Source organism: Dama dama, chromosome 32 (assembly GCF_033118175.1).
Source record: "Dama dama isolate Ldn47 chromosome 32, ASM3311817v1, whole genome shotgun sequence".
In the NCBI taxonomy this organism is placed as follows: Eukaryota; Metazoa; Chordata; class Mammalia; order Artiodactyla; family Cervidae; genus Dama; species Dama dama.
In genome coordinates this window covers 36,482,810-36,496,566 of record NC_083712.1, presented here as the reverse complement: position 1 = coordinate 36,496,566, position 13,757 = coordinate 36,482,810, and the positions used below count along the sequence as shown (strand labels likewise).

The 13,757-nt window shown below is 45.3% G+C and overlaps 1 protein-coding gene across 2 annotated transcripts in view; it reads right to left on the bottom strand.

The window, feature by feature from the left end:
* The window catches only part of UNC5D (unc-5 netrin receptor D), a 615,641-nt gene extending 602,221 nt beyond the window's left edge, over positions 1-13,420 (bottom strand). For both annotated transcript variants that reach the window (XM_061134611.1, XM_061134612.1), the window contains exon 1: positions 13,031-13,420. In XM_061134611.1, the coding sequence (XP_060990594.1) occupies positions 13,031-13,133 (103 nt within the window). In that variant the 5' untranslated portion in view covers positions 13,134-13,420. The remainder of the gene's footprint in view (positions 1-13,030) is intronic.
* Between the last annotated feature and the right edge of the window lie 337 nt (positions 13,421-13,757).

The window sequence follows — 13,757 nt, the reverse complement described above, 5'->3', positions numbered from 1 at the left end:
TTTTTTTTTTGCAAGTTTTCATGGCCATCAGAGATGCAGAATTCACTTTAAGATAAAGATCAGTGGAACTTCCCTGACCATGGTCCAGCAGTTTAGCACTCAGATTCCATTGCAGGGGGTGAGGATTCAATCCCTGGTAAGGGAACTAAAATTCCACATGCCACAGTGTGTGGCCAAAAATAAAAAACAGAGACGGCAAGAAGGGGAAGAAATTGAGGCTTTCAAAATAACATCCAGTCACTCTCTTTGGATCCAAATTCATGGCCTTTTGAGGGTATCACTGGCAAGTTGCTGCCAGCCTCAGAAAGCTTTCTTCTAAGAAGTGCAAGTCAATTGTGCTCTGTTTAGTTGCTCAGTCGTGTCTGACTCTTTTCAACCCCACGGACAGTTGCCCTCCAGGCTCCCCTGTCCATGGGATTCTCCAGGCAAGAATACTGGAGTGGGTTGCCACGCCCTTCTCCAGGGGATCTTCCCGACCCTGGGATCGAACCCAGGTCTCCTGCACTGCACGTGGATTCTTTACCAGCTGAGCCAGCTGGGAAGCCCACAAGTCTATCACTTGTGCACATTGAGAATCTGCTCCATCTAGTGGTTCTCTAAGCGCCCAACCTCCGAATCCATCTGAATTACCACCACCATCTGAATTAACATCACAATGGACCTAGCTCACCATTCCAAGTGTGACCTTCTCACCACACAGGGATATCCAGATTTAAAAGGGAAACATGGAAACTGGAAGCAATTTCCTTATCCAGATAAGAATTAGGAGTTGTGTGGCAAATATAAATACTAAAATTATTTCCTTGGATAAAGCATAATGTTTTCTCTTCTAACTCATGGCAGTAACATCACACAGTCTGAGCAGAAGAGAAGTGACTATTCTCATCCTATGTACAGAATTTTTAATAACCACATTTGGATCATTTTTAGGGTCTCCTAGTGAATTCATACTGACTGAACAAAATTTTTACCAAAGATGCAGAGGGTAAGTAATTGGAACAAAAGCTTGACTCACCCTAAATTTCATAAAAACACAAAACCAATCTATGATGTAGACACAGATAACGTAACATAGATAATAATACAATGCAATATTCATTAGCTCTGCTACGATAAACCAACATGAGCCCCTTAAACCATAGCCTCATCGTTCTATGATTCAGAACAGCACCAAAGATGAAAAATCTATCCTATTTCAAAGGTACTTAGATAAACATAAAGATTTTAAACAAAAGGGAAACATCCTTTAACAGCAGGGTGAAATGATCAATAGGTTTTAGTCTCAGGGTATCATTCTTTTGAATTCCTTGGTACCTCTATTCATTGTGATTGCTATTATGGTTCCAAAAAGGAGAAGAGGCAAGAACACTGAGAAAATGAAGATCTGGTTTCATAGGCAAACATTCATAGAAATGACCTCCTAGAAGGCAAGCAATCTACACTGCTTCTTTATACCTCAGTTGCTTATGCAGAGATCTGAGCTTCAGCATAGACATTTTGGGGTTTCCCTGGTGGCTCAGATGGTAAAGAATCCGCCTGCAATGCAGGAGACCCAGGTTCAATCCCTGGGTGAAGAAGATCCCCTGGAGAAGGAAATGGCAACCCACCCCAGTATTCTTGCCTGGAGAATTCCAGACAGAGGAGCCTGGCGGGCTACAGTTCATGGGGTCACACAGAGTCAGACACATTTGAGCAACTGACACTCACTCACTAGACATTTTAGGGTCCTATAAATTTTCAGCAATACAATTTTATGCTTCTTCTTTACAAATGGGATGCAGCGGCACACAGAAACTTACTGATCAAATTAGTGTTTATCATGTGTTAAATAAAAGGCCACTCACATGCTTTCGATCTTCTGCTTTTAGACAATGCTTCTCAAATGCTAAAGAAATTTCTCTAGACAGGAAAAAGACCAATCTTGTACAAACTGGGTTGGCCAAAACGTTCGGATATGGGAAAACCCGAACAAACGTTTTGGCCGACCCAATATATAGATTGCTGTATCAAAACCTCACAGGGACAGCAAACCTAAAAACAACAATGGATACACACACACAAAAAGAAAAAGCATCCCAAACACTAAAAGATGGTTATCAAACTGCAAGAAAACACAAGCGGAAAGGAAGACAATAAACAACACTACTCCTCCACAAAGCTGAAAAAGCTTTATTAGCAGAGCTCAAAGACCATCGTTGAAAATGAGGACCAACCGAGTCCCTGACCCTTTAAATCTAACAAAAGGCAGCAAAAGTCCTTGTCTTGAGACAAACTGGAAGGTTGAGTGCTATATCTTGTGACTTTTGTTTGAATTAAAGGCGTTTTACTAAAATAACCTGAGAAAGGTTCAAATCTAGAAATTTACCATGAAACAGCATAGAGATGGTTTCTGCTAAAAAATAAAAAGTCAGCCTACCAACAGTGGGCCCATGCGCCCAACTGGGCAACAATGGGCTGCCATGGACGGATTCTAACCCACTCGGCCGTTCTGCACACTCACCCCACTTCTGCTGCTGGAGCTGCACATGCATGCAATAGTTTACAACCACTGATTTAAGAGAAACTCACATGTAAAAATCACACTTCTTTGGCTGATGATTCTTGAAAACACTTGAGCCAAGGCTCACCAACAACATTCCTAAAGTCCTACTAACTTGTCCTAAAAATTCTTTCAGAGTACTTGTTATTGAAGGTTTTGACACATTTAAAATACCATGAAATGCCTCCTGATATGCCAAAAATACTGTGAAGAAATGGTACTGAAAACAACCAGGTAACATCATACAATAATATTAGAGCAGGAAGGAAGTTTGATGATAATGTTGTCTCATTTCAGAAATAAAAGAACCAGAGGGAAAAAGTGACCTTTGCAGGACATGCAGCCTTTAATTTGCAGCCGACCACACCACTTAAATAGGAAGGCAGGGTTTTGTTTTGTTTTCTGTTATTATTTTTAAAGCTACTTTTTTTTTTTTTTTTGGCTACGCCACATGGTATCTGAGATCTTAGTTCCCTGACTAGGGATCGAACCCGTGCCCTCTGCAGTGGAAAGCACTGAGTCCTAACCACTGGACCGCAAGGGAAGTCCCAGGAAGGCAGTTTTGACTTGATGAGGAGACAGGGAGCAAGAAGAGACAGATGGGGGTTGGATGGGAAAAATCAGGGAGAAAGCAAGAAACGGGGGCATTCAAATTAAGAACCTGGCGACCAAGTCAAAACTGTGTCTCCACCTCAAGTTTAAGTGTTATTAATGGCATTTAAATTAATAGCATAGAACTTTAATGATGTAAGTTTTCAATGATGATGATATATGACATTCTACTAATATATAATACATACATACAGATATCTGCACATTAAGGCACTTATCCCCTTGACAATTATTAATAATTGACTGCACAAGTGATGGTGTTGTCTGCTGCAGGATATGATAGGGGAGGGCTGTCTTTTCACATTGCTCTCCAAGATTGATGTGCATTTCAAGCTGTCTGCTAAACTTGCGATAATAGCCAATGGGTTTTAGTTTTCATTTTTGTATTTGGGATGGGCAGGTGGGGTTTTATTTTTATTTTCTCTTTGCTCCAAGGTGAAAAAAAATGACAAATATTTTTAAAACCATTCTTCCTTTAAAGCAAACCCCCCACTTACATCCCACCCACACACCTCACACTGACAAAACCTGTGAACCTCCTGATTGCCTTTTTTTTTTTTTTGAAGGGAGATAACTTTGGAAGTTTCCTGATGCAAGTTTCTGACAATCACTGCAGCTGCAGGTCCCTAGGCTGAGGGAGATACAAGGGTTGACTACTCGGATGAAGGACAGTTACAGTTTTCCCAGCTCCTTTCAAAAGGTTTACAACACATGTATTTCTCCAGCAAAGAATTTTATTTTGTGGTATTTTTTTTCTATTTCTTTTTTAAAAATAGGGGGGATAATTCTTAAAGAGACATTGATGAAAATTATTATTGGAAGTCCAAATACACGGTTCAGTTCAGCTCAGTCACTCAGTCGTGTCCAACTCTGCGACTTCAAGGACTGCAGCACGCCAGGCTTCCCTGTCCATCACCAACTCCCGGAGATTAATCAAACTCATGTCCATTGGGTCAGTGATGCCAGCCAACCATCTCATCCTCTGTCATCCCCTTCTCCTCTTCCCAGATAACTTCCAGGTACAAATCAAAAGACTTTAATCTTATCTTAACACTGTACACAGAGAGAAAAAAGCACAAGATTATTGGGTTGGCCCAAGGGAGGGTTCCTTCGAAAAATATGAACATACCTTTTGGCCAACCCAATAATAAACAACACAAGATATTTAGAAAGAGATTCAGATTGAGAAGCCAGTACTGTATTTCTAAAGAGGGCTTTATACCTGTAAAATAAATAAAATAAATAAATAAAATAAATCTTTAAATAAATCCGCAGAAGAACAAACTGTGATGTTACTTTAATGAACTAAATTTTAATCCCTTTAAGAAATTTAGTTAGCAAATTCCTCCGGATAGTTTACACACCACAGAGGTCATACTATAGTATATGTGCATGTGTTTAGTCGCTCAGTCGTGTCCAACTCTTTGAGACCCCATGGACTGTAGGCCCCCAGGCTCCTCGGTCCCTGGGGCTTCTCCAGGCAAGAATACTGGAATAGGTTGCTATGTCCTCCTCCAGGGGATCTTCCCAATTCAGGGATCAAATCCAGGTCTCCTGCATTGCAGGAGGATTCTTTACCATCTGAGCAGGTATTCTTTACCATCTGAGTTACCAGGGAAGTCCAAGAATACAACAGCGGGTAGTCTATCCCTTCTCCAGGAGATCTTTCCGACCCAGGAATTGAAGCGGGGTCTCCTGCCATTGCAGGCAAATTCTTTACCAGCTGAGCTAGCAGGGAAGCACATACTACGGTACACAGTATACCACTTTTCATATATTCACAATTTTACTTGCCTCCATCACTCCTGACACTTTTGTACTTGTTCCCTTTCCCAGATGGGAACACTTATGTTCATAACCATGAGAAACATACCACCACATAAACCAAGAAGTCAACAGGTATCACTGAAAATTTTTACTCATTTATTTCTCCTTCTATCACACCTATTCGTGGACTCCCAGTCCTGTCTCAAAAGTAGTACAAGCAGAATGTTGTAAGGTCCAACTTAAGTGCAACCAACCTATTTGGGGCCAAAATAAATGGAACAGACTGACGAGGTAGTCAGAAAGTCCCAGAAACCATTTGGAGACTCGGCGTCTGGTCCTAGTGCTATTTATGACTCTCTGTCCAGCCTTGGGTGGGAAAAAAAAGTCTATAAACCTTAATTTCATCGTCTGTTCCATATCACGGTGGATGTAAAAATACAAAACTATCCCAACTGTGAATGGACCTAAAAATGTCAAATTACATGCAAATGAATTATTCAAAACAGCCATCCGTGATAGTGTCACATCTTACACTTAATCATCTTTTTAGAATAATGTATCCAGGAATGTGAGGCTGCCCTGGTGGTTCGGCAGCAAAGAATCCGCCTGCAACGCAGGAGCTGCAGGTTTGATCCTTGGATTGGGACGATCCCCTGGAGGAGGGCACGGCAACCCACTCCAGTATCCTTGCCTGGAGAATCCCATGGACAGAGGAGCCTGACGAGCTACAGTCCACGGAGCTGCAAAGAGTCGGACACGACGGAAGCAATTTAGCAGGCACGCACCCATCCCGGAATGTAGGCTTTACAATCTGTTGTGTGTGGGGGGTGGTGTGTGTAAAACCCTCTTATAGTTATTTAATTATTTACGGCAACTAACTTTTCCTGAATGTTTTATCGCAATATTGAGTGAATTTTAGAAATGGTATCTTTATTATTATTTATACCTTAACATAATAAGGTTAAAGTAAAAATATTGTTTAGCCTGTGTTACGGGACCAGCCCTGCTAGTGCTGGGTTAAGTAACATTAAGCAAGACGGCGATTGCCAAGTAGACACAGCAAAGGAGGACCCAAAACCTACTCCCACATCATGTCAGGATCCAGTTGCTTGGGGAGCACATGTACCCCATATGAACATTCCTCCGCTTTTGTTTTTAACCAACTGTTTCTGTTCGACCTCTCCCTTCAGTACAGCCTCACTTTCAATATTCTGCACTCGGGATCATTTTTAAATATAGCGCAAGTCAAGAGATACGATAAGATGAAAGGAGGTAGAAAAGGTCCTTATTCAACAAAACTCTGACTTTGGGCAAATTGTTCAACTTCTGAGGGACTCAGTTTCTTCCTAAAGAAATGAACTAGGCACAGACATAAGTCCTCCGTTACTTCAAAACAAAACCCGAGCCTTTGAAAATATTACACCCATCATTCCAAATGCTGGAAGCAAGACACGATATTCCATCAGAATGGGGCTCTCTCCCTGAATGTTTTATAAGTGGTTCTACATTTCTCTGTGTTAAAACTGACATTTGTCTTTGCCTATTCTTTTATTGGCATTTTACAATACTCTTACATAGGACTCTACTTCATACTGTCTTCCAAGTGAAAAGCAATACTGAAAATTAAAAAAAAAAATTTTTTTTCAAATCTTGAATTACTACCATCCATGATCTGCTACTCAAAGTGTGGTCAGACAGTGTCATCTGGAAATTTGTCAGAAAATGAAGACTCGGGCCCCTCCCCAGATTTACGGAATCCGAATGTGCATTTTACCAAGATGTGCAGTGATTCAAATATACATTAACATTTGAAAAGTCCTGATTTGTGTGTTTCAAATATTACCAGCTTAGCTTTCATAACCCGTGATCATTTGGTTTCCCTTCCTCTTCCAAGAGATTTTATTAAATTAAATTCAAATAAAGACGTAACTACTAAGCAAGTACTGTGACAAGGCAGGAACCACCAATCTCATGAAAACAACTCCACAGTGTGTGCCACAAATTTGTTATAGAGGCAAATCTTCTCATCCAGTATTTAGTAAATACACTTGCTTTTATAGTAAAATCTACGAATGACGTTAAGCCTAGTCATCCCAATGTAGGTTGGGCCCCTGAAGTCACCAGGATTTCTTTGCTTTAACCTCTAGTATCTCCACCTTCCTATGACTGTCTGCCAATCACTTACCTTCAGGGGATGTCTGCAATGTCATTTTCCCTTGGACTTACCTGATTTGAGAAGTTACACCATTCAGTGGAAGTAAAACAACACATCTTGTAAAACCCATCCTGGGTCAAATTCCATGGTGTTGCAGTGAAATTACCCCATATGCTTCCTCCCATCCTTACAAGCCAGGTTCCAGCGGAAGCATATAGAGTGTCAAAGTCTTTCATTCTGGGGAGAGAGGCTCTTTAGCACTTTATGAACCAGAAATCTGGGGGCAGAAAGTCAATACCTGCCTTAAGTGAGGCTGTAACTGACCTCACTTGGAAGACAGCTTTTGGCTTCCAGCTTCCTTAATTAGGAAGGAAACTGTCAGAAGAAACTGATCATATAGGAAAAATACAGGCCGGCCCTGAACTCCTGCCCTCTTGAAAACAGTGTTACGAAACATTTTACAACCTGAAACATCAGGGAACATTTTACATCCTGTCGTGGTCTGACGTAAGCCAACAAGCGGACTCCACGTTCTGGTTTCTACTTTAGCCCCATCAACACAACCCTAATATTTCTGCCCCTAATTTCTTAGCCCAGGGACGTCCAGAGAGGGCGGGGGTGTGGAGCACAACACACGTGGTCCCCACCGTCCTGCGCACAAATCCACTTTTCAAAGAAATCCTCCAGAAGCACAAGGAATGCGCCATGGATTTCTAACGTGGTCCAAACTGAATACAGGAACATCCACCTAATTTCTGCACCTTATCTACGCACGGCATGTCTACGTGCACAGTAAGAGCAGACAACGCAATGTGGTACAAAACAATTAAAAGTTCTTCTCAAAGTGGAGATGCAAAACAGAACGAATCTCTCTCTTCTATAAATGAATCGAGCCATCTGCCTCGCAGAAGCAGCAGCAGGAGAACCCAAAACAGCAGAAACAGCAACCTCTGGTGTTAACAATCTAGTCTCCAATCTCACGCTTCACATTTCCCCGGCAAACAAGGCTAAAAATACAAGACAGGCAACAAATAGTCTCTTGGGATCTGCCATTCCATGGATGGCGTATTCAATCAGAGCAATATTTTGTGCTGAAATTCAAAATTGGGGGGGGGGGGGGGCAGGCAAGCTACCACATTAGAAGCTGGCGCTCAGAATTTTAAGTGTGAATCTGATCCCAAAGTATATTAAGCTGAATGGTGAGAGGGTGGCTGTTTCCATACAACATAAATCTCTGAGATGTAGCTGAATACATTTATAGATTTATTTAAGCTCCTCTAAATTCTTCTGCAAATCTCATAGTTAGAAAGATAATTTTAGCCCTCGTGGCACCAAAATATCAGAGCCGTTTTGCTTTCGGCACAGTTTAGAAAAGCCTCTTTACCGTGGGCTCTGGAGCGGGACTGCGTGGGTTCAAATCCAGCCACCGCAACAGACTAAACTCCGTGGCCTTGAGCAAGGGATCTGACCTCCCTGTAAAGTTGTTCTCCTGTCTTAGACAGAAAAATCTTACGAGTGCTCACCTCAGAGAGTTATTTTAAGCATTCTAGGAGTTAACACGTGCAAAACTCTTTAGAGTAATTAACACATGTGCGGATGTGTGTTCTGTTGCTTAGTGTCCAACTCTTTGAGACCCCATGGACTGTAGCCCACCAGGCTCCTCTATCCATGGGATTGTCCAGACCAAGAAAACTGGAGGGGGTTGCCATTTCCTCCTCCAGGGGATCATCCCCGACCCAGGGATCAAACCCACATCTCCTGCATTGGCAGGAGGATTCTTTCCCACTGAGCCACCAGGGAAGCCCGTAAATACAGTCACTACTAGTATTATTTAATATTCAAGCAAGACTGCAAAAATACCTTCTCTTAAAGAACAGGCATGATATAAAGAGTAGGAGCAACACAATGATAGGTCTGCTGCCTGGTGGGCACTGGACAACTCGTGGGTGAGCAGGTAAGTGCCTTTACCTAGAGCGTGAGGCCAAGAATGACAGGAGAAAGCCCCCTTTGGTTATTCGAGGCTGCTTGTTCATGAAGGCAGCTGAATGAGGAGGACAGAAGAACAGACAATAACGCACTAAGTCAAGTGGTACCGCCTAGTGAAAGGGACAATCAGAATTCATGGCAAGGGTGTAAGAAGAAGTGGGGCATGTGCTGGCTCTGTGCACACCTGTGTCTGCCCACTAAGAAGACATCCTGTAACACCACCACCACCTTCCTTAAGAGGATGTCATGGAATAAATCTCTCTTGGTCCACCTGTCTTTGGGATTAGACTATAACACCTATGGTCTGGGTCCCCAACCTCCATATTTAAAAAAGAAGACAGACCCAAGGAAGTGATATCAAATTTCATCAACTCCTGAACAGGCTATTTCTTGAGAAACCTTGAAAGCTGACAATATTTTAAGTTGGGTTCTTATTTGGTGGAAGGAGGATGGTGAAAAGTTTATGGGTCATTGAGGCAACAGGAAAGGGTTTCCTCAACTACTGAGAGAGCAGGGTATGGACCTACCAGTCCCACTTAGAGAGTTTTGATGGAATTCACTGAGGATTCCTGCGGTTCCACAGGTTTTCCCAGCCTGCAGGGTACCACTTAAAAAACCACAGACAGGTCATTCAAAGAGTGAGGAAGAATGGAAGGCTGACATTACTATTTTCCTAGTAAGAATATTTAAAAAAAAAAAAAGGTGACAGGTGCTGCTATTATATGGCCAGGTTAAAACAATGAAATTTCTTAACAACTGAGATACTTAAAGAGATTTCCTGAGCAGAACCCTTTGTTGGGTAGAAAAAGAATGTGTCACTGGACTGCTCAAACTAAGAGCACAATCCAAGAGTCACAAAAAGAAAAGCCCATCAAGAAATTGGGAGAAAAGGCTCTTTTTTCAGAGCCCTCTGTGGAGGGGCAGATTTGGGAGGAAAAAGCAGCAGAATGTAGGGCGGGGGAGGCAGTAATAATGTTCATTAAGGAGAAAGTGAATATAGATTTAAAACTGTAGGAATGAGGGAGGTAAATGGATTTAAGTATGCACCAACCACATGACCTACTGTGCCCATAAAGTAGACGTGTATTTCTCTTGCCCTTAATGCATTGCTATGGTTACGGTAAGGAAGATTGCATTGTCCAGAAAAATTTTTTAAAGAAGAAACTGGATGAAAGCCTAGCCTATCTGAGATCATCTTCCTCCCTGCCTTCAGACTGGGATCTCGTAAGTACAGTATCTAACAGAGGAATTACAACCAGATCAACAGCGGTGCTCCTTTTTTTCAAAGAACAAAAACAAATCAGTGTGACAGCATGATGGGGATTCAATTAGCACTTGGCAGGTCATGAATAACTTTTAAACCACCTTCTTTTAAGTTGGAAAGTGTTAAAATATACAGTAATCATGGTACCCAAGTGCCTTCCTTACAGTATGCTATCCATCAGGAACATAAATCTGAAGCAGTCAGTCTAGCTTACAAAGAACAGAACCAGAACATAGTTTCTTCAGGCAGTCTGCTGCCCCAAGTATTTTCCTCTTTGAGGACATTCAAAGCCAATCACCTGAAATCTCATTCCAATTTTCAGACAGTTTTACTTTAAATATGGAGTGAAAGAAAAGGGGAGGGAAAGGAGTTGGTACAATCATCTTGGAAACAAATAAATGATAGCTAATTGTAAAGAAATGGCTACTAATAATCAATAGTATTATATAGTCAATAATAACAGCATGTTGTTTAGGGAAAGCAGAGTAGCTTAGTTCAAAACAATGTGAAAAGAACAAAAAAACTATTTACTTGGATAAGTAAGAAAAACAGGAGGCCAACCCCAGAGATAATCACCACTTAGCAAACACGTCCCCAGGAGGACCTCATCTTGCTTTCAATGAAACGGCACCTTCCTGGGCTGGGAGAACTGAAGTAACATTGAAACCCACCCTTTGTTCTGAGAAACTCTTAATTGTGTCCACCTGTCCCAAGTCAGGCGCATGGGGCTCCGCAGATTTTGCAGTCTGTTTACTGCTCATTTCTTGGGGAATCTCTGACAAGTGCTAAAGGTAATGGGCTTGCTGCCCCAGCAAGTAAAATATTACAAGGGAAATATTAGGCAGATGTACAGCTCCACCCCATGTGTCTCGAACATTACTATGATCTGCGCAAGACATTTGTTGTAAATAAGCCTGCAGAGTGTACAGTGTGTTTTCCAGGAGTCCTCCGAAGAACAGCTTGCCGACAAGAAGTGCTAGCCTTAGTTTCACAGCCAGCAAAACTCCATCCAAGAGGCTTTTTGGCAGGTCCGCACCTCTTGTTTCAAGCTAGATTCAAGACAGACCCATCAACCAAATTCCAAAAGTCAGTAATGTGGCATCAGTCACTCTTAGGTACTCAGCATAGAATAGCAAGTGGCAACTCAGACATTTAAAATCAACATTCAGGACAGAAAAGGCCCGCTTTCCCCCAGAACAGTGTATTAAAGACAACTCAGAGCTGACTTTGCAAGGAGGCAATCTCCGTAGTAAATTAAATGGCTGAAGCTTGTGCTTCTTCCAGCAAGGAAAAGAACTATGCTCCCCACCACCAGTGTGTGCAATCACGGGCTCATTTTTTAAGCCTTTCCTGCTTTTTAAAAAGCCTACTCCATTAAAAGGGGGGGGGGGGGGGGAACTTTTCAGGAAATGAAATGCAAATAGTCACTGAACAGGATCATAAAAGGGGGAAAACCTCTATCCACCTTTTTTTTTTTTAACTCTTCATTCCAGGCAGCAAGACTGCTTTTAACACACCGTTAGCTTTTATAAAAATGAGATGATACTGGTTCTTTTATGATCATTCTCAACCCTTTCCACCCTTTTCTGTCTCCCGGCTACTCACAGAATGTTCCAGGGAAATGAGGTGGGCAGGTCAGTTTCACCTCTCGCCAGACCAGCGTTAGGTAAATCACTGAATGTAATTTACAAATTCTAAGCCTAATGGATGACACCCAGGAAAAAAAGAAAGGTAAAGAAGAGCGGGAAGGAGAAGCTTCCTGGTGATTTCAAAGGTAAAAGGCACAATCCTCAAGCTATGCGTAACACTGCCTCTGATCACCTTCAAACAAGTCCGCGGGTTTTAAGTTGATGCTCCCCGTCCTCGCTCAAGGTGGAGCTGAAACCAGTCGCGAAATTTCCCTCTGCTGGAGTCCAGAGGAGCCAGGGAAAATGGGGTCTACGTTCCTAAGTAGAAAGAAGCAGCGGCTTCCCCGCCGCTCAGGGGCCCCGCGCTGGCGAGCTCCCGGGCAGGAGCGGGCACCCGGTTGGGAGACGAGGCGCCGGGTGACCGGCCTCGGGCCAACTGCGAACCCGGGTGGGCACTGCAGGCGCAGTTACGCGCGGCCCGCGCACGCAGCTTTCCCGGGCACACGGCGGCCTTCTCGAAAGAAAGCCCAGTGCTGCCCACGAACTCGGGCTGGTGTCGACCGAGGCGTGTCGAGCTTCGCGGACCTCAACGTGGGTGCTTCTCCCCAAAGGGAAAAGGCGCGATCTCCATTCAAGCCCACCCTACCGAGTCTCCCAGTACCCGGTCCCTTCTCCCCAGGAGCTCTCGGACACCCCTCGGGGCGCCCACCCGAGAACGGGTTCGCTTCGGAAGGAAGTGGAGTGGACTCGAGAGAACGAGATTGGAGTAGACAGAACGGGGGACTCCAGTCTGCAGCAATTGGGGAGGGCTCGGAAAAGGGAGCGAGCGAAGAGAATCAAGGCAGGGTAGGGGCCCTGCGGTCCCAACAACCTGTAGGATTGCAGCTGATCGCAAACTTGGGGTGGGAGACAGTGGTCCCCTCGGAGGTCCTCCACCCGAGAGCCACCCCTTGCGCTCCGCGCGCGCGGGGAGGTGCACGGCGCAACTTGGAAAGCCAAGGCCATAGGTGAGGGTCCCATCGGTCGCGTCCCCCCCCGGCCCCCGCCCGGCTCCGCCGCCCGCTCGGCCCCGCGCTTACCTCGGGCAGCCGCAGCCCCCGCCGCCCAGAAGCAGAGCCCCAGCCAAGGGAGCCACCGGCGCGCCCCTCCAGCGCCTCTTCCTGCGGCGGCCGCTCTCCCCATGCTGCTCGCCCCGCTCAGGAGAACAGGTCCTCTTCCGCGCCCCGGGAGAGGTTCGGCGAGCCAGGGGGGCCGAGGAGAGTGGGTCCCAGGGGTCTTCAGCGAGTGACTGCTCCACGGCCGCTCCCTACAGCAGCGGGGCAGGGCGCTCCGAGCCGCCGCGCGCTGGGCACCCAGAGGATGCGCGCGTCCCCATAGCCTCCCACGGCGGGGCGACCGACGCCGCCACGGTCACTGCCGGAGTCGGCCGCCTTCCCCTCCGCACCGCTCACGAGCAGCTCTCCCGCCGGCGCCGGGATCCGGACTAGGGAGCTAAGGAGGGAACCCGCATCCCTAATGAGACCCCCGTGGCCGCCCCTTCTCCTCCCCTCCGAGCGGCAGCCAATGAGCCGGGCCGGGGCGGGGCGGCGGGCGGGGCGGGGGCGGCCGGCCGCGCGGCGCTGGGTGGGGCGGGCGGCGGGAGGCGCAGGTGAGCCCCGCGGCGGCTGCGCTCACCCCCCCGCCCCGCCCCAGGTTCCCGCACGTTCCGCAAAAAAAGCTTCCGCTCAGCGAGCGCGGACGCCGGGCCTGAGCGGGGCTCGCGGAGGTCACGCGCCCTCCAAAGATGTGCGCAGAGCCGGCGGGCCT